Source organism: Zonotrichia albicollis, chromosome 3 (assembly GCF_047830755.1).
Source record: "Zonotrichia albicollis isolate bZonAlb1 chromosome 3, bZonAlb1.hap1, whole genome shotgun sequence".
Classification (NCBI taxonomy): Eukaryota; Metazoa; Chordata; class Aves; order Passeriformes; family Passerellidae; genus Zonotrichia; species Zonotrichia albicollis.
This window is the reverse complement of record NC_133821.1, coordinates 15,784,745-15,810,074: the sequence shown is the minus strand read 5'-3', so window position 1 is coordinate 15,810,074 and position 25,330 is coordinate 15,784,745. Positions and strand designations below refer to the sequence as shown.

General features: G+C 41.1%; 1 protein-coding gene across 1 annotated transcript in view; it reads left to right on the top strand.

Annotated features, from left to right (window-relative positions):
* Positions 1 to 25,330, top strand: part of CNIH3 (cornichon family AMPA receptor auxiliary protein 3) — a 52,147-nt gene that overhangs the window by 734 nt on the left and 26,083 nt on the right. The window contains exons 2-3 of the mRNA XM_074536835.1: positions 21,421 to 21,489; positions 24,105 to 24,152. Coding sequence (XP_074392936.1) covers positions 21,421 to 21,489; positions 24,105 to 24,152 — 117 coding nt within the window. The remainder of the gene's footprint in view (positions 1 to 21,420; positions 21,490 to 24,104; positions 24,153 to 25,330) is intronic.

Below are 25,330 nucleotides of genomic sequence, written 5' to 3'. Positions count from 1 at the left end.
TGGCAGCCCGAGATGTGTCTGTAGCAGCCCGGGGTCCGTCCGTGGCAGCCCGGGGTCTATCTGTCGGTCTGTCTGTCTGTCTGTGGCAGCCCGGGGTCCGTGCCAGCTCGGTCCCCGCTGCCGGGAGCGCTGTCCCGGCCCCGCGGTGCTGGCGGAGCTCGGCGCTCTCCGGGTAACACCATCCGCTTCTCTCGCCTGCGAACAGAGCGCTGTGACGGGGAAACAGCCCCGTGTCTGATGAAACAGATACGGTGTTTTCCCTTAATAACTTCCTAAAAAGTTGGATGAGAAACTCTCTCGTCCTTCTGATACACGACCCGCACATTGTGGTCCACCTTTGTTAATTTCACTCCACGGGGCTGCTGCTCGTTCCGTGCTGTTCTGGGTGCCTGTGGTAGGCGTAAACGTGTAACTCAGAAGATGTGAGATCATTCTAATGCGTAACTTGCAATTCTTTTGAACTGTTACATATTTTAGAATTAATTACACTTTGTGTGTGCCACACGATAACTCCGTGCTGTAAGCATTCAGGATGGAGCAGGGTAAGTTGGAATATTGAGCGAGTCTCATGGATGCTTCCACAGCTACCTGATGGAGTATGATTAAAAGAAAAATCCTCTTTGACTGACAAGCAAGGGAGCTGCAGAGTTTGTTTTTATTGAAATGGAAGTAAAGCTGCTAGCTTAGTTGTGTTTGCACTCTGAAATAAATCATTCTGTTGCAAGAATGCTTTGAAATTTAATTATTTTGTACTCATCGTGGGACTGTTACAAGTTCTTTTTTTATTATTTTTTTATTAAGGAAACCACAAAGCTGTGATGTTGTGATGTCAAGTACTGTAAGGCTGTAAAGGATCTCTAGCAGGCAGCTACTGCACTACTCTGAAAAAAGGAGTAGTAAAATTTAGATTATTACTCATGTTTTCTCTCCTCCTCTTCTGCAAACCTTTAGGTCTCCAAAAGTGAGAATTCCACAGCTTCCTCAAGGGGCTTAGAGTTAGAAGTGTGTTCTCCTTTGAATCTCTAGCTACAAATTAAACTGCAGCAATTTTAATGGTTGTTTTATGTGTTTGAAGTTTGTCACTGTGTCCTCTTTTTTTGAGTCTGGAGTTGATGTCCTGTGAATTCATAAAGGACTTGTAGCAAATCTGGCAAATAATTCTCCCATAAATGACTGCAGTTACTGGAAATTTACTCTTATTGAAACATTTTTTTAACTTTCATTCTATAAACTCATGAAGAGCAATCCCTGAGTACAAGAGCTCTGTAAAGGCAACTAGGAAAGAAAACCTTTGCTTGATACACTTATGTTTATGCTGCATGTTTCTTACATCTGTTGAAAAATTGTCGAGGGATTGAAATGGAAAATGGCTGGAAATGCTCTTGTGTTGTAAGAGTGAAGGATTTGGCACTATCTTTTCTAGTAAACAGAAAAATTCTAATAAAATACATGGTTTGTGAAGGAAAGCCATGGAATAACAGATTTAACACCCTGCCAAAATAAACTTTTAGGTGTCCATGTTATCCACATACACAGAACACAAGGACTTTTATTATCCTTTCTCTGTGAACTGGTGCAGTCTGGTTTATTCTCTAAGTTATGTATTGAGTCATAGGAGTTTCTTTCACCTTAAACATCTCAGTAGTGAAAATCTTCCCAGGAAACAAAACTCCTACTCCTTCCCTGTGACCTGATTTTTCTTCCACTATAATATACTGGTAAGGGACAGTAAATATATGGCACATAGGCTCTAATAATGGCAGAGGAGTGTTCCCATAATTACATTGTCCTGTTTATTTTTTTAAGACATTCTGCTGCTAAGAATAAGTTGATGAATAATCTGCGTGTCCTACCACTCTGGAAGATTTCTGAGAATAAGAATTTATATTTTGCAAATTATTTTAAAGGATAAAAACTGTAGCATTGGACTTGATATTGTTCAAACGTGAGGCTGAATGAGGTTTGGGCATATATCTGGAATGATTTAACAGCGGATCAAACAAAACTTCAATTTCTCCTTGCTGGAAAGTCAGATGAATTATAAGTTTCATTCATATTGATCTAAGAAGTATAATAAAAACTGTACAACCAAAACAAGAGAGTAAGGTGAGGATTTTTATTTTTGGACACTGTGCTTTTCTGGTGCCTTTGCTCTGAGAAGTTAGACTGTCTGTACATTCCTGTGCTCCTTACTCTTTGGAAGCAGACAGAATGAAGCTGCTCAGAGCATTTCAAAGGAATTGAAAATGCACACAGTCCTCCAGATACCTGGAATATATTGTAATATTTTTCCTGCCTCTGGCTGATTTTCTTGTATAGGTAGCCAGAGGTGTCTGTCATAAAAAATCCTCCCAACAAAACCAAATTAGAAATTATCAAGAAACATTTGTTAACAATAATTCTTGTGCAGAGCTGAATGTATTATTGCTGGAATTTCACTCATATATATTAAGTGGAAGAAAAAGGCTTGAAAATCTTCATATACTGCATTCTGTGGTGCAGGAATTTTTACAGCATTTTGGTTGTTCAGTGACCAAATTTCCTCTGGATGTAATGTCACAGTATTAGGAACACCCTATACAAGTGTGTGATACAACCAACAGCAAAATTTGCTCTACTAACTACATCATTTGATATTCTCATCTGATCTTGTTGGAAGCTCCAGAACTGTGTTAGTCCTCCTGCTAACTATCACAGGCACTTTGTTTTGCTGTCCTCAGCTCTTTTTTTTTCTTTATATACAGCTTTTTACTGATCAGTTTCATTCCATTCCTAAATAATCTTGAACTAAGATTTTAGCTTCTTGTTAACATGGAACTGAGCTGTATCAAATCTGTTTGAGCTCCCAACAAGACTTGACACAGCACATTCATTTCTAGTGTAGCTCCACCGAGTTGTCTCAAGTGAAGTTAACTGAAGTTGACCAAGTTGTGCCTTATTTCTCCTCAGTTAAAAAGGGATGTGCTTGTGTTGAGTCCTCCAGCACTGTGTTCTCTTAAAGCATATTGGTTTTGAGTAATCTGAGTCCTTCTCTTCTGGTGATATTTTAAGATGGAAAGACTTGCTTTGAGATTTGTTATTTTAAGGAAAGCTTTAAGAAAAGACCTTTTCAAAGTGGTCCATGGCAAAGCAATTCATAAGTACCAAGAACATTACTGTTAAAAAGAAAAGAATTTCCGTGGTGGGCCATCCCTTTTTCAGGTCGTACAAGCAAATCTTTGCATGTGACTGCTTCACAACCTAAGGATTGCCAGAAAGTTTCAGGGCTATTGTGCCAGTGAAAAAATTGGCAATGCCAGTGTGAGATGTTGTGCCACACTGGATGTTTTCTGGAGTATTTTGATATAGCTGAGGACACAGATGAATCCAGGAACAGCCCTTTGGCACAAGAGCGGCGTCTGTCGAAAGTGATGGCAGCTACTTGAGCCAAGCTTAAGGAGAATAAAGCAGCAGAGGATGGAGGTTTTTTGGTTTATGGCCCCCACGCCACCTTATTTTTCTTTTGGATAGTATTAATCTTGATAAACTACTTAATATAACTTTGGCTTCACTTAACAGTTACAAGTTCACAAGTATAATTAAAAACAATGGCAGGCTGTGACTGAACAGAGTGATATAGGCTAAGATTGACTTGTAGTTTTAATCAAAGCATCCTTTTTTTTTGCAAACACCAGGGAATTAAGCCCTTGCAATCTGTATTCAGTGTTGTTTCTGCTAATGGCTTTGTGTTTTATGTTTATCAGATACCTTGAGTTATCTATGCCTTGTTTTCTCATTTGCTAAGTGTGAGTAATGGAACTAAACTGCAAGTACTGCCTGTCACTTTATTTAAGACTATTCTTAAAATGTCTTTGCTTTCTGACAGAAGGTGCTATACACATGTAAGATGTTGCCACTTCTGGTTTTTGTCACTGTAGCATCCTGGTGATGTGGACTGTAATTATTAGCACTCAAGTTTCAACAGCTCAGGTAAAAAATTCAAAAGCTCTCAAAGAGTTGTGGATGCAGAATTTGATGAGTATTTGGTTTCTGACTTGCTTAGGCTTCTTCATAGAATTCCTAGTTTGATTTTTGATAAATTGTTCAGCCTTAATTTTGAATATACATAAAAAGCACATAAGCTTGGCTTGACAGCAAATTCAGTTGAGCAAAACACTTTGGTCACAAACTGAGTGCTGATCTGTCAGTGTTCTCTGTGTTATCTGTGTCTTATTGTTTCTGTAGCTGAGGTTTGGAGGGGAGCTCTGCCCTACCTGAAAGCTGCAAAGAGATCTGTGGTCTGACTTGAACCTGTGCTTCTCTCTGGTGAAGGCTGCCAGTCATCTCAATTTAACCTCTCTGCAATGCTTTAGAGCCTGTCTAGAAAAGAAAGTCTGTCATTTCCTTACAGAATTCTGGTCAAGCCTGAATTCTGTTCAGACATTGAAGTTCAGTACTGTTCTCTGATGAGTCATTAATGCATTTCTCTGAGAATGTTGGTTAATTATGTGCTTAAAAATAAAATCAGATTAATGCCTGATGAAGCGGAGCACAAATGCTATTGCTGTGTGTTATACATATTTCTTGAAAATGTCTTTTCTTGCCCAAGCAGCTAAGCACATTGTCCCTCAAGGTTTTATAGTCAGGACAGTTTAAGGAATGAGTCTGATATTTCCACTCTTTTTAAAGACAGCACAGCCAGATTGCCCTGGCTATAACATAGCTTGACAGTTCCCTTACAACTTTTCTTTCAGAAGTTTGTCACATTAATGCTGACAGACAGATATTAGGCCAGGCAGCACAGGCTGTGGAGCAAACTGTATCTTTTCTTTTGGGAAAGAGTTATATCTCAGTTTAGTAACCTTGCCATGCTTAAATAATAATTAAAAAGATCACAGAAGTCAGTCTATGGGCTCCAGCACAGGCTTAAGCAGCATCTCTGAGTATGCTTGAAATGTCATGATGAGATTTATTTGGAGAAAGATTTTAAATTGTGTGTGTTTGCCACTGGCTGCAATTCTGGATGCCTCACAAGGCACAGTGACTCCATTATCTGTGTAAAATAAATTATTCTGTGGAGTCTCGTGCCTCCCACAATATGTGCAGAGAGCTATTTAAATCTTATTTGGTTGTCATATATCCGAGGGGTTTTTGGTCTTAGGATTAGTTGTAAAATCTACTTACTAAAGGGATTTATATCCAAATTGGTAAAGAATGTATTTCTAGTGCTTTTAAGTAACTGCTATGCTTGTTAATAAGCAAGGCAATATAGCTGTCATATTTTATTAGACCATGAGTAAAACTCTTAGACTGAGTTGGAGGCATGAGTTTATAGCTCATTACATGTGTTTGTTTATTCAGCCACCACATACTCCATTAAATCAAATTTAAAACATTGAATTCAGCCTTCAGACCTCTGGCTTTGTGGATTACCCTCACCCCAACATAAATATCCTTTTAGCAAAGTATTTTTCAGAAGGAGGAGGAAGCTCAGCAGAGAATGTTTTCCATACAGATAACAGACATCTCTTTGACCAATTCCTCTTTGTCAGACATGCCTCTCATTTATAACCAGTGTGGCTGCTGACAGCTGGAGGTGACTCTACCAGGCAATGGAAAAAGGTCTCATTTAAGCTGTAAACTGGGGATACTGGGAGGCTTACTTTTCTGGTGATGATAGTTTGGAAAACACTTCCAATTTCTGTGGAAACAAAGTGTCTCTCCCACATGAAACAGGTAAGAATTGTTGTTTTTTCCACTCTGAAAAGAGTCACTTAAAGTCACAGGGCAGAGTCAGCTGATGGGGTAAAGGCAGAAGAATGTCAAATACTGTTTGATTTACTAGGTCACCTTCCAGAGTTTCACAGTTGGAAGTTCTCCGTTAAAAATTCAACTTGTGACCGCGATGGTGTGCAGAGAGCAAGAAGCGATTTTATTAACTGAATGGTTCCTGTATTCTTTGTTAGTAATTACAACTTCAGAAATGTCTTGTTCATCTTAAAAGAAATTGTAAAAGGTTCATAAAATAATTTTGATTGGAAGAAATCTAGGAAATCATCCAGTCAAATCTCTTCTTCAAGGCAGGCCTAATTTCCAAGTTAGCCAGGCTGCTGAAGGTCCTGTCCAGACCATTTATGAACTCTCCATGGGTGGAGAGATGAAACACAGCCTGGATGGATGAGGGGAGAGCCGTGGATATTGTCCACCTCAACTTCAGCAAGGCTTTCCTCACTGTCTCTCACAACATCCTCGCAGGCAAACTCAGCAAGTGTGGAGAGGGTGAGTGGACAGTGGGGTGGATGTGGAGCTGGCTGAATGGCAGAGCTCAGAGGGCTGTTACCTGTGGATCAGGAGAGTGGTGTCCCCTAAGGGTTGGTACTGAGCCCAGTGTTGTTTAGTTACCCATCCATGACTTGGATGAAGGGGCAGATGTGTCCTCAGCAAGTTCACTGGTGGCACCAGGCTGGGAGGAGAGGCTGATACCCCAGAGGGCTCTGCAGACTTCAGAAGGACCTCGGCAGGATGGAGAGATGGGCAGAGAAGAACTGCCTGGAGTTCAGCAAGGGCAAATTCAGGGTCCTGCACCTGTGTTGGAATAACCCCAGGCACCTGTGCAGGCTGGGGAACAACCTGCTGGAGAGCAGCTCTGTGGAGATGGACTTGGGAGTCTGGTTGGACAGCAAGCTGTCCCTGAGACAGCAGTTTGTCCTTGTGGCCAAGAAGATAAATGGTATCCAGGGATGCATTAGGAAAACTGTTGCCAGCAGGTCAAGGTCCATGATCCTGCCCCTCTGCTCAGCCCTGGTGAGGCACATCTGGGGAGCTGTGTCCAGTTCTGGGCTCCTCAGTACAAGAGAGACATGGAGCTGCTGGAGCAGGTCCAGTGGAGGGTGCAAAGGTGATCAAGGGACTGGAGCTCTTCCTTCTGAGGAAAGGCTGAGGGAGCTGGGCCTGTTCTGCCTTGAGAGTGAACCTCATCCATGTCAGTATCTGAAGGAAGGGTGTGAAGAGGACAGGCTCTTCTGGAGTGGTGCCAAGCAACAGGACAAGAGGCAATGGGCAGAAGCTGATGCATAGGAAGTTGAAGGAGAAATTCGGTACTTGCAGCTGAGCACTGGGACAGATTGCCCAGAGAAGCTGTGGAGTGTCCCTCACTGGAGATATTCCAGAGCCATGTGCACGCAATCCTGTGCCGTATGCTCTGGGATGACCTTGCTTGAGCAGGAGGTTGGACCAGGAAACCTACTGTGGTCCCTTCCAAACTGATCCACTCTGTGATTCTGCAAGTTTGAGAACTTGTTCCAATACCTTATTCATTGCACTGTGAACATTGTTTTCTTACACGTGGCTGGAATTTCTGTGGTGCAGCTTCTGACTTTTACGTTGTCCTTATGGTGCATTCTCCTGAAAAAAGTTTTGTGCTAACTTCTGTGGAACCCACTCCAGGAAACTGAATGCAAGATCATGGAGAAAATCCTCCTAGATGCCATGCTAAGGAAAAGAAAGAAATGGTTGGTGACAGGCAACACATCCTCACTAAGGGCAAATCACACTGAGAAATTTGACCTTTTACAACAGGGTTACTGTGTTGATGGATGAGGGAGGAGGAGTCATCTGCCTGGACTTGTGCAAAGCATTTGACACTGTCCTGAGTGACATCCTTGCCTCTAAACTGGAGACACATGGATTGGACAGATGGATAACTCAGTGGAATAGGAATCAGCTGGACAGTTACACTCTCAGGGTTGTGGTCAGCAGCTCGATTGTTGAGACCAGTGACAAGTGGTGCTTCTTGGGGGTGGGAATTGGAACCACCAGAATTGTCAAATCTCTCTGGTGACATAAAAAGTGGGACCAAGGTCACCCTTGGTGGGTTTAAGGACACCAGGCCATGGGGTGCGGTCAACACCTGGGAGGGAAGGGATGCCATCCAGAGGGACCTTGACAGCTGGAGAGGTGTGTCACAATACAACACAAAATGAACGACACTCGCACGCTGAGATGTCCAAGGCAAAAAAAAGGCCATTTCTGGACCTCCATATTTACAGAATTCTGAAAGTGACCATGGATTGGAGGATGAAATTGCCACTTCTCCAGCCACACTGGTCATACTAACAGTTCATCAATTCTCTCCTCCTCCAGAAGGGAATGCAAAACAATCATTATTTACATGAAAGTGTGTGAGAAACTCCATTACAAAAATGTAAACATCAGAAGACTTAGAAGAACAGGGTGGCAGAGGTGGGCCTGTGTGAGCCTTGTGACATTCAACAAGGCTAAGGACCAGATCCTGCTCCTGGGTCAGGTGCAACCCAAGCACAAACACAGCCCAGGTGGAGAATGGATGGAGAGCAGCCCCGAGCAGGACTGGGGGGGTGTTAGTTGGTGAGAAGCTCAGCATGACCTGACAATGTGTGCTCACAGCCCAGAAAGCCAGACGTGTCCTGGGCTGCATCAAAGGAGGTGTGACCAGCAGGTCAAGGGAGGGGATTCTCCCCCTCCACTCTGCTCTCCTGACATCCCACCTGGAGTGCTGTGCCCAGCTCTGGAATCCCTAGCATAATAAGAACATGGCTGTTGGAGTGTGTCCAGAGTAGTTCCACGAAGATGGTAAATGATTTGGAGCAACCTGAGAAGGCTGAAAGAATTGGAATTGTTCAGCCTGGAGAAGAGAAGGCTCCAGGGAGACCAGCACCCTCCAGTACTGGAATGGGGCCTACAAGAGAGCTGGAGAGGGACTTCTTACAAGGAACTGAACAAGAGGGAATGGCTTTGAACAGAGGGTAGGTTTAAATTCAGAGAGCCGTCAGTGCACTTTGTGAAGGAAGGACAAAAGTCTTTACGTTTTTCTCAGCTTCCCATTGAAAAGGTATTGCTATAAAGCAAGGATTTATTTTAGGATTGTCATTGTGGAAAGTTACATTAAAATCACAAAACATTGACAATGGAAGTAGGTTTTCTCAGCAAGATACTGCAGGAGTGCTGAACTTGTGGCTCCAGTTTTGATAATGTGAGCACATGAAGCAGAACAGAGGGGAGATGAAGAGGTAGTGCCATCACTGAGTTCTCCCATTGTGCATGGCTCACCAATGTAACAGGTCATGAAAAATCTGAGTTGGTCTTGCGTCCTTTTGTATTTCTATGCTTTTGCAGGTCATGTCATATTCTAGTTGTCAAATATAGGTTGGGTTTTTTAAAATACATCCAGAAGTCTAAGCACATTGCTGGAGAAACCAAAGCTTAAAGAATTAAGGAAACTGACAGTAAAATGGAAATAATTAGCAACTTATAGCCCTTGCAATTATCTCATACCAGATAGTGTGCAAGTGCCAGGCATTGTTGATACAAGCACCATTTTTTTAATAGAATGACATTTGATTTTTTAAATGCATTTAAATGCCAACCATCTTCACGCTGTGTGTGAGTCACGGTTTCAAGTGTGTAATTGTTTAGTCAATCTTCTGTTGCATTATTATTTTATCACGCTATGAGTTTGGGCTAAATAGTTCACATTGTATCAGCATCTAACTAGAAACTTCTTCATACATTCACAGAATGGGCATTTATAAGCAAACATAATGAAGGCTCCCCTGAAATCAATTTGATTGCATGTGCTTCAGAGTTGTTCTTCCCTCAGTATTATATAAACACTATTAGCAGATCCTTTAGAAAATTGATTTGCTGATCATCCAAGTGACAGGCCTGTTTGGAGCTATGCTGAAATGTATATTTATCCTTAATCATGCTCCTGTAATTAAACTAAGGAGTTTTATGAGAACATGGCTGAACAGATGAGGATGTTTTTGGGTGTTGTTCTTTTAATCTCAGTTTTAGATCACTTTTACATGTTGTTGTGTCCCTTCCCCTTGCCTCTTTTCTGCAACCACAGCTCCAGTGCTGCTTTATTGCTTGCCCTTGCTTCAGCCCTGCGAACACAGCTGTGTGGCTGAAAGCCATTTCACACACGTCTGTGTGTGTGTCTTGGCCTTGGAGTTATTTCCTCCAAGTTCTGCCTGGCCTCTTTTTGGCCAAGAAAGAAAACTTGGGAAGGTCTTTAATGTGGTCATCCCTGCCTGGTGCTGCCTGCATTTAGAAGAGCCCCCGTTCCATTGTCCTGCCTCTTCCTGGTCCAGCTGGGCTCCTGCTGTGCCCCTGAAAGTCGGGAAGCACAGATCCAGCAGAATTCCTGCCTCCCACGGGCTTCTTTCTGAGACAGCTTTAGTAGAACCCCACTGCTGAGTGGGTAACAGGGAATAAAAATGACGTGGGAAGGGGGAAAATGGAACTGTGGGAGGGAGGACTTCAGGGAGAAAGATGTGAAGGAAAGAGGAAATGAGAGGAAGAAAATCCTTGTATGAGCAAGGGGACTAACAATAGGGAAGATTTCTGTGTTTTCGTTCTCATTTGGGAGGCAATTATTTGGGCAGAAGAGGCTGACTGAAGCCAGAAGGTGTGGTTAATTCAGGTGGTGGATGTTTTTGGAAAGCCCATGTTATGAGTCTTCTGTGTGGGTATGGTGTAATGTGTGACATGCTTGAACAGATTTTTTAGTGACAGAACCCAGATTCCTTTATGTGACTCCTGGGTTTTGGTGAATGTGCATAAATTGCTGCTCTCAGGAATGGAGAACATGGGAGAGGGGGGAAAAGTATCAGCAGCAATGAAAGGAAAACTAAGGAGTGTGTGGGGAAAAGGAAGGTAATGCTTCTCCCAAGCATGTATCAGCATAACAGAACTTTAAAATATCAAAATAATAACTTGTAGCAATGTGTAGGAGTCTTTGGAAGCTCAAGAAAAGAACAAATTGTGTTGTGGTGATAAGATTGGATACTTGCTTAGAGACAGCACCAGCCAGCTGGCCAGTCTCTCACCCCTGACTTTTATCTACTGATACTGGAAAGAATCTTTTTTGATCTCATTCTCTTACAGTCTTCTTTGGGGCAAATATTTTTTTCTAGTTGTACCTATTTTGGTACATTTTCCCATCTGTTTACTACCCTGTCCCTGAATTTATTCTGCAGAAACAGTCTGTTTATTCCTAGCTTTGGATTATCAGCTTCGAGCTGTTAAGTAATAGAAAAAAGTGCTTCAGTTCACTTTAAGAATAATTTATGAAGATGGAGCTTTGTGGCTGTAGTGCATCTCTGTGTTTCTCCTTGCATATACTATAATTCTGGTGAGAATTAAAAGATAACTAGAAACATTGCATGGGAGCACACTGAATTTAAGGTGAGATAGATTAGAGATTGTCTGTAATTTTGAGGAAAACCAAGGGCAGAAGAATAAACCCTCTCACCTCCATAGGTAGGCAGTTATCTTGCTTCCATACAGAATAAACCAGCTATTGGTCCACTGTAACCAGGCCACCTTTCCTTCTCCCTTGTGCACCTGGCCAGCCTCTTGTACAGGCGTTTCACCAACCCATGTCTAGCCTGTCCCCAGTTTGGTGTGAAAAAAACTGGATAATGAGGAATTTGGCCTCTGCAAGTAGCAGATGTACAAATCTGTAGTGATGTATCTGTGATATAGGGGCTGTGAGAAAGACATCAGAGTTGTTTAATTTCTTACTGTGTTATTTTAGTTGATATGGGGTTTAGTGTAAAGAGAAGCAAGGGCAAAACAGTGCTATCTCTGGTGCTGAAAGCAGAGTTCTGCAGCCTCTCCTGGACATGGACAGAAAATCACATTGCTTTCATCTCCCCCTGTTTGCTTGGGGGACCTGCAAACCAATTCATCTGCACTAGATATTCCCTGGATCAGAGCCACAGATCTGAGTTTGACACCTCAGCTGTAAAGCTTAGATCCAAACTCCCATCATTTCCTCTTGGCCCATTGAAGACATCAAGACTAGGAGTGAAGTTTTGGCCTAAATCTATACATATGCTCATTGAGTTTGTCTGCAGATGTTGTCCTTGTTTACATCCTTTCCAGGACAGAAGACAAAGCTGATGCAAGAATCTGTAGGACTTTGTTACGATGACCTTTGCTTTGATCAAGGCACTGGAGCATCTCCCTTCTGAGGGAAGGCTGAGGGAGCTGGGCCTGTTCAGCCTCAAGAAGGGACAACACATTGGGGACCTCGTCAAAGGTCTGTCAGTGTCTGAGGGAGGGTGCCAAGAGGACAGAGCCTGGCTCTTCTCAGTGGTGCCAGTCAACAGGATAAGTGGCAATGGGCAGAAACTGATGCACAGGAGGTTCAGCCAGACTGTGAGGAAGAACTTTCCTGTGCAGTGACCAAGCACTGGAACAGAATGGCCAGAGGAGGTGTGGAGTGTCCCTCGCTGGAGATATTCCAGGGCCATGGACACAATCCTCTTCTGTGTGCTCTGGGATGACCCTGCTTGAGCAGAGAGGTTGGACCCACTGTGGTCCCTTTCAACCTGACCCATTCTGTGATGCTGTGACACCTTTTCTTGGTTTGCTGAATGTGTGGCTGTGGCTGGGAATCCCTCTTGTAGCAGGTTGTTTGCTTTTCAAGTCCTGACCATCACATCAGGTTAATACCTAACTAAGAAGTGACAGCGTTCCCAGTAATGACATGTCAGTTTGATGTCACTGGTGCTCTGTGAAAAACTGATCTTGGGGTTTTGGTGCTGGACTGAAGAGATCAGAAGCAGTTAGAAACTGAAATGTTTAAAAGGTTTTGATCTTGTTATCTAAATTGAAAAACCTGTTTGTTTTATAAGGAATCCACATTAAGTACCCCAGTGCATGTAGGAGGAGGAGACCATATGCATGAAGAGAATATTGGCAGCATGCTTGTGTCAAAAGCACAAGGAGTGTGGGAGACTCTGTTCCCTATTGCTGCAGAGATTCCACCTGTATTTCCCCCAGCCTACAATGATGCACAGATATTGTGCCTTTGGGGCTGGTGGGAAACACTGTCAAAGGCTCTGTAAGATTTTATTGGAAAAAAGAGAAGAGCACACATGCAAGAGCTTGGGAATGCCAACCATACCTGCTGCCTTTGGTTCAGACCCTGACATTAACTCACCACTGACCCATGGAGTCTTCAGCCAACTGAGGTAGAAGAATAATTTCTACCACACTGAATGTAATTAAATGGAAGTATTGCATCTCTGTGTCCAAGAAAGCTTCCCTTCTGTTCGGAACAATGTGGTGTATTCACCAGTTTAGGTGCTAATTGAAAATGTGGGGTTTTTTGCCTTCTTACTGGTAGCAAATGTTTGTGTCCCACTGAGGGGTGAGTTGTGGAGTGTGTTTGATTCACAGAACACTGCTGCTTTCTGAACTGGTTCCCTGTAGTGAATGCAGTAAAGTAAGGTAAAAAAAAAAAAAAAAAGGGGAAAAAGAAGAATTGTGACAACAAAATGATGAAATCCTTTGAGAGGGAAAGAAGGATGGCAGTCTGGACACACCTTAAAAATTCCTCCTCTGCTTGAGGTCTGTTTGGAAATGTGTTCTAGCTGCAGGGAGCAAAACTATTAACCTATTTAGAAGCAGGCTCTGTACAGCTATATTAGCATCATCCCTCCTGCACAGCTTGCTGCTTGTCTTCCTTCTCTTAACAAAATGCACTTTATATGTGCACAGCTGAATTTTGTCTGGCTGCATTTCAGCTGCTGTAGACTGGAAGACAGCGAGTGGGTATAAAGTTGTGATAAAAGCCCAGGTCATCTCTGTCTGTGGTGAATCAGGGGGACATTTGTCTCTGCTGCAGGAGGGGGTTGACATCTCACTTTCAGGATGACTGGGGAAGATATTTCAGTATCTGTGGTGAGTGAGTGAAATCTGTGACCAGAGTCCTGTTGTTAGCCCGTAAAAACTGTTTCACCTTACAGTTAAATGAAATTATTTTTAAAAGCTCATTTTATACGAGTTGTAGGAATCTGTCAATAGATGCTTGTCAAATCATCCTTCTGGAAACACTGTGTGCACAACAGAATTTTGCAGTTGCTGAGGGTTTTTAGTGGTTTTGCCAAAATTAATAACATGAGTTCTTTACATTCAGGAATCAGGTTGCTTTTCCAAACTGTGATCTGCAGTGTTGCAATAATAACTGGTACCATGGACACAGTAACATTCCAATCAAAGCTTGGTACTCAAAGCTTGGTACAGTGTGGTTGTATTCCTGAAGATAAATTTCTGTATTTTTTCCCAATGTGGATGGAGTTTTTCGTGCTTGTGCCAATAGGTTTGGACTGCTTTGGGTGACTGTCAAACAGTTATTCTTAATTCTTAGTGGTTTCCCCTGCACCTCACTGCCGGCTTGGAGATCTGATTTTGTGTAGCTGATGCAGTAATATTGCTTTTGTCCATCTGTATAGAGTTGGGTTGTTTTTTATTTTGCTACTTTTTCACCTGCATAGTTTTTATCTATGCAGGGAAAAACAGAGGTGTAAATATAGCAGTGCAGGCTGGCATGTTTGTGCACACATGCTCTCAGCAAAAGTGCCTTCCTCTATGGATTTTCATCAGTATTTACAATTATACTTCTGTATTTCCACTGGTAGGTAGGAAATAATTTTGAGTCATGTTTACAGAATGAAGATTATGCATTTTTATATTTGCATGCTGGACTTTCTATTGGAAAAGCTTTATGATCTGGCTTAAATACTGGAGAAATTACACTAAGATTTTCATTACTTTAATTAGCTTAAGCTTCCAGTTAGAGCCTAAAAAGTTTAAATCATGTTGTCCTAAATGCAACATCTTTTACAGAAAAAGAACTTGAGGAAAGGGATATAGACTGAGTGCTCAGGTGTTTGTGCAGCCCTGGATAGAGCCACAGTTTGGATTTCTGTGTGGAGGGTTGTTTGGTGGTGGCAGCATGTGAAATTCAAGCTAAGTAGAGCAAGGAAATGCCATACAGTTGTTAGTGTGAAATCTGACAAATAGAACAATTTTCTACCCTTGAGTGACTTAAAACCATTTGCAACCTTAATCCAAAAAGGCTCTGCTTAAAGCAGTGTTCTGCTCTAGAGATGAACAACAGCACAATAATCAGGCAGAAGGGCATGGTTTCACTTCTCATGTTATTAGTGTACTGACAGTATTCTCTCTTTCCCTTAAACTTTGTATGGTGCAACAATCCAGAGGCTTTGGTTCTTCTGCCACTGATTCTGTAAATAATTTAATTTCTTTGAGCTTCATTTTTCCCCTTGTATAAAAAATGGAAATTATATTTTCCTTTGTTAAGACCTTCATTGCCTTGGAGGTAGATCTATAACTGCAAAACATTGTTAATTAGTATTGTTTACTTTTATTAATATGTGGTGAATTAATTACTCAGAAAATGAAAGAGAAGAGAAGAAAAGAATACTTTCCATCTCACTTTTTTCTTTGCCCTTGATTTGGCTCTGTTGCTGAGGTTCTCATCAACACCAGCACGTCAGATCCACTGGTCTGGGAAGCTACTGTGTGGCATAGAGAGGTATGATGAAAACCAAGACTGGAGACTTCTTTCCTTTTTTAATAGGAGATGCTTAACAAGTAGATATAGACAGGAAATACAACATGATAAAAAGCATAAAATTCACCGTAATTTGGGGCAGGTCACCCCTCTGTGACGGTGTTCATAGGAGTCTTAGGATGGATCTGACTCCATGTTTCAGAAGGCTTGATTTATTATTTATCATATATATTACATTAAAACTATACTAAAAGAATAGAAGAAAGGATTTCATCAGAAGGCCAGCTAAGAATAGAATAGGAAAGAATGATAACAAAGGCGGTTTCAGACTCTCTGTCCGAGCCAGCTGGGCTGTAATTGGCCATTAATTAGAAAAATCCAACATGGGCCAATCCCAGATGCACCTGTTGCATTCCACAGCAGCAGATAATCAATGTTTACATTTTGTTCCTGAGGCCTCTCAGCTTTTCAAGAGGAGAAATCCTGAGGAAAGGATTTTCCATAAAAGATGTCTGCAACACCCCTCCATTCATACAATTTTGAAATATCTTTCATGCTTGGTAACATTAGGCGGATCAATTCAACCAGAGAACAAAGAGGGATGAAGAACAACTCATAGATAAATTTCTTGTTCAGGTTCATTTCATATCATGATAAGAATTGGGTAGCAAAAAAACATTCTCTCAATCTGTCATTTTGCTGTTGTCCCTGTTCTCTGTAGCTCTTTATGGGCTCCCTCCCATCCAGGCAGTGATTTCCCTTCCCTTCCAGGTCCTTTTTCATTTCTCCCTAACTGGCTCTTACCTGACTGACATTCTTTCAGTCGCTGCTTCTGCCCAACAAAATCCAGCCAAGTACCTCAGCCAATTTCCTCATGATTCAAACACATTTTGCCAACACAGTTAATATCTCTCTGCATCCTTTGCTGGGCAGCCATGAAGTTGAGGAGCTCCTAATCCTGCCCCCCTTCTGTCCAAGTGCTGACCTGCAGTCAGCCTGGGTGCTGTGAAAGCTGCCTGGGAGAGTGCAGGGGAGACAAATTGTCTGAAAGAACCATTAAAGACAGTTCCTTCAATATGGGATGGTGGTGCATTGACAGGGTGGTGGCAAGGAAGCATATGTTAGGTGTTACTGTTCTGTTCTGTGGTTGGTGTGCTTGTCATCAAGTTCTGTTTTATCTTAACTTTCCTGTGATGCCAGTAGGCAATAATATCCAACTTCTTTGCTGTCACTGCATTCACACCTACACCAACTTCACTGCCACCCTAAACCACCACATTCTCAATTAAAATATGTTTCTGTAAGAGCTCGGTGATTAAAAAAAAAAAGTATCTTCCCTAAAAATGAGATGTCATAGCTAATTTCTAACCTCAAGTGAAATTTTCATTTTGGTGGGTACATAAGCATAAAAAGAAAGCAAAATTCATGTTTGGTCTTGTGTGAATACTTCCTTATTCAAAACAGGTATGGTCTCTCTGATAAGCTGAGAGAGTGCAGGCAATTAAAACAAATTTTATAAATATACTTGCAATTGAAACCTGTATTGTCATCACGATCTCATTGATGCACTATGTGTATAAACTGGGGCAAACTCCTTGCTGGCTTGTACTGGGAGTTTGGAGACTTGCAGATGGTGTGAATCACCAGAGACTGCAAGCAGTATTTTTATAGAACTTCAATTTTATTAGGTGGAAAACACACTTCTCTCACCAGGAAAAACATGGCTAGGGCAGAGGCAGAACAAACTTCCTGCAGTGATTTGTAGTGTGGATTCACAGGGAAAATTCCCCAAGACAGAAGGTAATGCAATATCCATTGTCCATTCAATCCCTGGCCTGTTTCTGCAGTAATTATAAAAAATATTGCTAAACTTGATGCACTCTTTCTTTTCCTCACAGGGCTTTGCAAGTCAACAGATAACTTGGTGTTTTGTTTTTTTTTTTTCCTTTAAGTTCCTAAATAAATGTCAGATGGTCCTTATTCTCTGTCTATGAAACTGTGTACAACATTAATGTTTACTAATAGATATAAATCTCTCCATTTTGTGAGAACCAGTCTCTAGTTTTCATGTTTCCATTTGGGAATATGTTTCCAAATTCTGTTCAGCTTTGTGACCAGGGGCTGGTCATTTTTCTTTGGAGCAGTGTGTTTATTGTGTGCCCTTTGCAGAGACTGGGTTGCTGATGTCCATGCAGGTGCATGATTTGTAGTCTTGATTGCCACCCTCCATCAAATTACATTGGATAGCTGAAAGATAATGGATGCTTTATAAAATACATTCATTTACAGGGGTGAAACAATGTAATTTCTTATGGAGTGCCCTGCCTGGGATCTATTTCATTATCTCAGGGTGAGATGAGATGAGCTGCTGAGCTCAGGATGCTGTGAGTGTGGCAGGTCCTGAGGTGAAACAGCCCCTGAGAGTGTCCAGGTGCTGTCCCAGAGCACTCAGCAGCTCTGCTCAGGCAATGGGTGGGAATCAGGATTATTGGATTTGTGGGGTGCCCTGTGGCAGGAAGGAATGATGAAGGAATCTCCATGTTCTCAGAAGGCTAATTTATTATTTTATGATACTCTATTATATTAAAGAATACTAAAGAATACAGAAAAGATACTTACAGAATGCTAAAAAGATAATAATGGAAACTCATGACTCTTTCCAGAGTCCTGACACAGCTTGACCCTGATTGGCCAAAGAGTCAAAACAATTCACATGAAACCAATGAAACAATCACCTGTTGGTAAAGAATCTCCAAACACATTCCAAAGCAGCAAAACACAGGAGAAGCAAATCAGATAATTACTGTTTTCCTTTTCTCTGAGGCTTCTCAGCTTCCCAGCAGCAAAACCCTGGGCAAAGGGATTTTTCAGAGAATGTGGCAGTGACACAGGATGAGCTGCATCCAGCTCAAAAGGGAGCAGGCACAAGGTTGTTCCTCTGGCTGTGGTCAGAGCACTGCAGCTCCCCTGGGAGCACTGTGAATGCTTCATGGAGACAAGTTCTTGGTTATTTGGGGTTTACATGGGAAAATGGCAGCTCCAGCCACTCAACGCCCCAGGCCATTAAACTGCCACAGAATGAGAGTTATAATTGAAAGAGGAAGATGTTTCCTAATTAATTATGCAAACTCTGCTGCAGCCCAGCTGTATTTTCAGTAATATAATATAATTTGTTGCACAATTACTCAGTGTACTGTGAGCAACTGCTAATCTTAAAAAAATACAGTTATACTCAGTTGTGGTTTTAGATTTAGGACAAACCACATTGTTAGATCTAAAAGCAATGAAAAATCCCCAGCACACCCCACTCCCAACAACAAAACAGAAGAAAACCATGCTCCCAAAATGCTTTGGGAGTTTCTTTATATTCCTCTAATTCTGAACCTGCCTATGCTTTATCATTTTTCACTGTAACTGAGAAATAGGAAACAGGAATGTGCTTTTTCATAAATTAAAATAGGTATTTTCGTGTCATCACTAGACTTCTATTTCTGGAGATTTAACAAAATATAAAAATATTATGGAACTTCTTAAAAAATAAATTGAGGAGGATTTATTTTTGTCAACCTCCTTCCAGAGAGACACTGAAACTTTCATTGAAGAAACTTTCCTCCAGTCATATGTGCTTGAAACCAGAATTTAGTCTCTTTCAGGTGTAGCAGGAATGTCTCTTAACATTGTCATAACTTGCAGGCTCATCTCCAAAGGTTTGTCTGTGAGACTATTGCATTTACTCTTACTGGTTCTGTGAAAACCATGTGCTAAAATACCTGTCAGATGTGTTTTATGTGTACTTGCATATAATGCAAGCAGAACATTAATTATGTGCCAGCAAATAAAGAGTGGGGTTTGGCTACAGAGCTGGGAATGTTGGTTGTGACGGTGTTCACAGGGGTCTCAGGTTGAGGGAAGAGATGAGGATCTGACTTTATGTTTTAGAAGGCTTGATTTATTATTTTATGATATATATTACATTACAACTGTACTAAAAGAATAGAAGAAAGGATTTCATCAGAAGGCCAGCTAAGAATAGAATAATAAGGAATGATAACAAAAGCTTGTGTCTTGGACAGACAGTCCTAGACCGCTGACTGTGATTGAGCATTAATTAAAAATAACTAACATGGGCTAAACAAAGATCTACCTGTTGCATTCCACAGTGGCAGATAATCATTGTTTGCATTTTGTTCCTGAGCCCTCTCAGCTTCTCAGGAGGAAAAATCCTAAGGAAAGGATTTTTCATAAAGCATGTCTGCGACAGTTGATGAAGTTAAAAAAAAAAAAAAGGAGGAAAAAAGAAAATATAAGTAAACATAAATGTGCAGTGTATTTGAGGCTGACCTCTTTTCCATCCTTCCCCCTTTCTGTCAGTGCTGATGCTGACATCCAACAGATTTCTATTGTTTCTGACTCACCTGTTCACGTGTAACCCTCTTAGCAGTTGCTCCAGCTGGAGGACATGAAGACCTGTCCAAGAAATATTAAATACAGAGGTGTCATGAGCCTTATTCTTCACAAATGTACTGCAAAACCCCTCACAGCTTCTCTCAGTTGTTCTTTACCATTGCAGATCTAATTCCTAACTTGGAAAGATACTGCATCCATAGGGAGAAATGCTTCACTTGTAATCGCATTTTATAGTTCCCTCTGTGGTTTATTCTGCCACTTTGACTTGTCATAGTTGAATAAATTGAATTCTGTGGAGCGCTCTTGTAAAATGCCACACTTTGGATTTTTAAATGTGTTTCAGTGGGATGAATGCAGCATTAGAGCAGGATGTGGAGTGGTGCTGAAATTCATGGATTGTAGCTCTGGGTTTTATTCTCGAGCCTTTCACCATATTATTGTGCTTCAAGAACACGCCATTTTCAGGTTTTCTTCTCCTGCCTTGCATCTCTGTTAAATGAATGTGTTTTGGCTGTGCAGCAGGTCTGTGCTGACAGCCAGTTTGTTGCTTTCTGAGCAGCCAGGCTGCAGGCACGCTGTTACACATCAAGGAATGGCTGTTGCACTCATCTGCTAATTACCAGACCTGCTGCCTTGTACTTCCATCATCTTTTATTAAGAACAGACACTTTAGGCTGTTGAGTGTCTGAAAAGGAATCACTCTTTTAACATCTCTTTATGTGGTGCCTGTCAGGGAGCTTTCCTTCCTTGGGTGAAGCAAGACAAAAGCAGCAGAAAAGGTATTACTAGAATGCAAACACAAAGTTAAGGATGTGCTTTGAGATCTTTGAATGAAGTGTGCTGAGGATTATTACAGCTGTTTTCTTTCCTAGAAAAGAGTCTTCCAAGAAAATGCTAGCTCTTCAATAGGTCTAACTCAAGATCTTCCAAGAAAATGCTATCAAACACTATTATTTTTATAGACAATTGTCTGCTGTACTTTAAAAGAACCAGTGCTTACCAGGATGTCTCAATCCATCTGTTAATGGAGGAAACCAAAGGACCTGAGCAAAAGGCATCTCTCCATTAATGAGGTGTGAAGTAAAGTTTTAAAACCTACCAGAATCTAGGAAGGGCATGTTTGCTCTAGAGTGCTTTGTCTTTTGAGGAGTGTGCTTGTTAATGAATAGCAGCTTAATGGTGAAACTGCTACTAATTCAGAATTAATATCTGAGGTAGATTTAACAACTAATAAAAACAGGCTGTTTATGTACTAAACCTGGAACATTATATCAGATGCATCTCTGTGTTTTAGGCAGCTAATGACTTTTTCCATCAAATATGGAGATGTATTCATTTGTGAAGTAGTTTTCTGTCATGTGGAAATCTGAAAAAAGAAATCTTGCTGATTTGAAGGAAGAAATATGGAAAGTAGCAGCACTGAAAAGGCTTTAGATATGATTTTGCAGAGTGACAGATTAATGAGTTCTAGGTGTTATACGTAGGAGTATCCCATGTTTTGTTTTTACTACTTACTTCTGAAGGGAGTGTGTCAGGGAAACTATTTTCCCATACTTTCCCTGGAAAGTGAGGAAGGCAGGCAATGCATTTGATTAGTCCTTTAAGAAAAACAAGTGTTTAAAGGAGCATTCATTACAGGACTTGAAAAAATTGTTTTTCAGATAATTGCCTTCGATGAGCTTCGGACAGACTTCAAGAGCCCCATCGACCAGTGCAACCCAGCCCATGCAGTGAGTACGGCCGGGGGCTGGGGCCGCTCCAGAAACAGGGAGCACCGAGCTCTTGGAGAAGGATGAGTGTGGAAATGAACTGGGAGTCTCTTGTGAAGTCAGCTGTGGTTTGGAAAATTGATTTATTGGGCCAGTCTGAGGAAGCCAGATGGTGGTTTTTATGTTAATGGCTTTCCTCTTTGCTGAAGGAGGCAGGAAAGTAATTTGGAAATTCAAAAGCTGAAGAATGTCGTGTGATGCTAATGTTTTCTTTCTCACCTTTTCGTTTTGTGGCACAAGTTTTCCTTTTTGAAACACTTTGCTTTCTCTGTGTTTGAGCATGGGATGACCACTTTCTCCCCTACTGCCTGTATCAATGAGTTAAAAACTTGAAAGAATTTGTTAAGAGCTGTGTGCCTGGACCTCTCTGTCCCCTGGCAGCCCTCTGAACTCTCGTGTGCTTTAGGAGTAAATATCATTTTCTGCTGCATCTGCTATAGGAGAGCATTAAGTGCCTTGGATTGTAAACTCAGTTTTAACTAATGAACCAGAAAGGCAGCCAAGATTTAAGCATATCCAAATTCCTCTGTTAATTAAAGCTGTAATCTGGGGTGATGTAGCTGACTAAGCTGCACGTGCCAGTTTGTACCACCAGAGCTGAGAGCAGAGCTTGGCTCCCCATCACCTCACTGGGAATGACAATGATTCTATCAGGTGCTGAATTTGATCTCTGCAGAGTATCAGGTTGTTGAATTGCCTATAACTGATAAGCAGGTGCAGTAGCCACTACTTTGCCGTTTAACCTTGTTTCATAACTCAGCTGAGGACATGTATTGCTTAGACCACTAATGATTTTTAGCATAAACTTTATAATCCTAGAATTTTGTATTTTTTTTACTGTTCACTAACACATAAGCAAAGAATGAGAAGAAAAGAAGGAAATTATATGAAGAAATCCTATAGAGGACATCAGTGGCATTGTAATCTGATTTTCAATCCACTTTATCTGTTTTTACTTCCTATCTGAGAACTACACACTGAATTTATATGCACCAAATTCTAGTAAATTGTTCACTTCCTAAAAGTTGAGATGCTCTATGGAGATAATCTCATTTTGTTTTAAAATGGTAATTGAATTGGTCTCCACAATAAAAAAAAAAAATTACAAGACTCCAAAAAGAGGCATTTTTCATTTTACTCCAAAAAGAGTATTTTTCTGGGGCCTATGAAGTTGCCACTGCCTCTGTGGCTCTCAATGGCTAAAACTTGGGGACAGAAAAGAGAAAAAATCTATATATTTGGAGACTAGAATTAAATTTGCCACAACCTTGAGATTGAAAACATTTGAAAAGCAAAAGGCTTAGGGGGAGTTGGCTTCTCACATTGTTATAGTACATTACCTGTTAAAAAACATTCATTGTTTGGAATATTTTGCCATATCTAAATGAAAATACCAGGTAGTCTTCTGAGGACAGCAAACCCACTCTGCCTTTTGCAGAGTAACTAACATTAAGTAGAATCTTTCACAGTAACTCCAGTCAAGGGGCTATGCAGTGAAATTTGGTTTTGCTGGTGAGCTTCTCATTATGAGCCATTGAAAAGAAAGCCTGGCTTTGATTTGTCTTCTTTCTCTGAGCTGAGTTTTTAGAACATCTTTTGAGTCACAATGCTTAATTACAGTGATTCTCAGTATTTCTGAATGCATCTGTTGTTTAAAATGGCATTTCCAGGCCATTTCAGATATTTTTCACTAGTGTGTATTGTGTTGTGAGTGAGGTGCCCCGATGAAGGAAGGACTGATGAATCTAACTCCATGTGCTCAGAAGGCTAATTAATTATTTTGTGATACTATGTTATATTAAAGAATACTAAACTATACTAAAGAATACAGAAAGGATACTTACAGAATGCTAAAGAGATAATAATGAAAACTCGTGACTCTGGAGAGAGTCCCAACACAGCTTGGCACTGGTTGGCCACTGAGTCAAAACAATTCACATGAAACCAATGAAAAAACCACCTGTGGGTAAACAATCTCCAAACACATTCCAAAGGAGGAAAACACAAGAGAAGCAAATCAGATAAAATTGTTTTCCTTTTTCTCTGAAGCTTCTCAGCTTCCGAGGAGGAAAATCCCAGGTGAAGGGATTTTTCAGAAAATATGACAGTAACAAATGTGTTAAATTCTAGTATCACATGTTCAGGCACCATCTTAGTGACAGAGGATGAGCTGCCATGCAAACTTCATTGTTTTTCCCACCCAGGTTTTTCTTGAAGCTAGAGGTTGGGTGCCTGAAAATGCAAGACCAGGTCTCTGTGCTATCAACTGGCACAGTTGGATAGAACCACAAATGATGACTTAGAAGAGTTGCTGAAGGCTAACACAGGCTTGAATCCCCAGCTGATATTGTCACACACAGTAACAAATGAGAAATAACTTACTGGGACTTAGAAATGGGAAAATCATTGGGTTTGCAAGCAGTGGGTAAGAAGTGAGTGCTGTCAATCCAGATTAATAACATATGCTGCTTCACTGCAGCCATTAATTAAAACATTGACCCCTTGTAATTGTGATATATTGTCTTCATTTGTGACACCAGCTAATCTCCTGCCTTTCCCCCACTTTCTCTTGACAGAGGGAGAGGCTGAGGAATATTGAGCGGATTTGCTTCCTCCTGCGAAAGGTGAGCGTGAACCAGCCAAGGATTTGTGGAGTTTATGAGAATTAAAGCCATCCTGTGGCAATGTGCATTTATTTTCTCTTTGATCCTCACACTCTCTTGATGGAAAGCTGGATTCAACTGAGAAGTGAATGTCAGGATGACCTTGTGAGGACAGAGCAAGACAAATTGTAAAAGGTTGAAATAATAGAAGGTGTCTGGATAAAAACTGAACTTCAGAACATCAGCCCATTTATTTTGGAATGAGCTTTTCCAAGGTGGCAAGTCCTTTTACAGTTGCAGCTGGAGGTTCTTTTATAGTCCTATTAAACTGCTGTTACTGTTGTAGTATAGGCTTTAAAAATACCTTTCTTTTTGAGCACTGGCTTAGTATTTGACATGCTGAACATTTTTATTAGTTACCTATCTAATGTTCAAGGTTTTTGGTTGATGGAAAAGTTGATAACAGTATGTATTTCAGCTTGACACAGGTGAGATGCTGAGTGCCTCAGCTTCTGAGACATTTGAAGGAGCTGATAGATTGTGGGTTACTTATTTGTGCCTTCAAATATGATTTTAATAAGCAATCTTTGTTTTTCCTGACTGTGTCCCATTGAAGTAAAAATAACTATGGTTCCAAACTATTTTATTCTGTGTTCAAGTTTCTATACATTTTGTTCTGCAGAGTTATAACAAGGCCACCTAAATCCTACATTTTTCCTTAAAAAGGTCATAACTGCAGTGGGGACTGCTGAACACAATCTAATCAAGCTAAGACCTAAATTCAGATAGGGTTTTAACAAATATCATCCTCAGAGGTTTTGGGAAAGCCAGTGCTGGGGATTATCACTGTGGGCTGATCCAAAGGCACAACTGTGACTCCATGCAGAACCTATGGGTTGCCTTCCTCTGCTCAGTCAGAACCTGAGTCCTGTCAGTCTGACACCCCTGTGAGCTGCTGGGAGCCACATCTGAGTACTTCCTGAGCCTGGTTATGCCACTTGGGATACAAAAATAAAGGAAAATACTTATTACCAATAGCTTTCCCCTTTATCAAACAGGCAGCCAGCCAGTCTCAAGCTGTGCCCCAGTTTCTTGGACATAAAGCAACTGTTGAGTGGTAATGGTTTAATATATGTGAGCCCCATGGGAATGCCCTGCCTGCATCAATGTTTAATTTTTATTGCACATTGGCCTTGTTG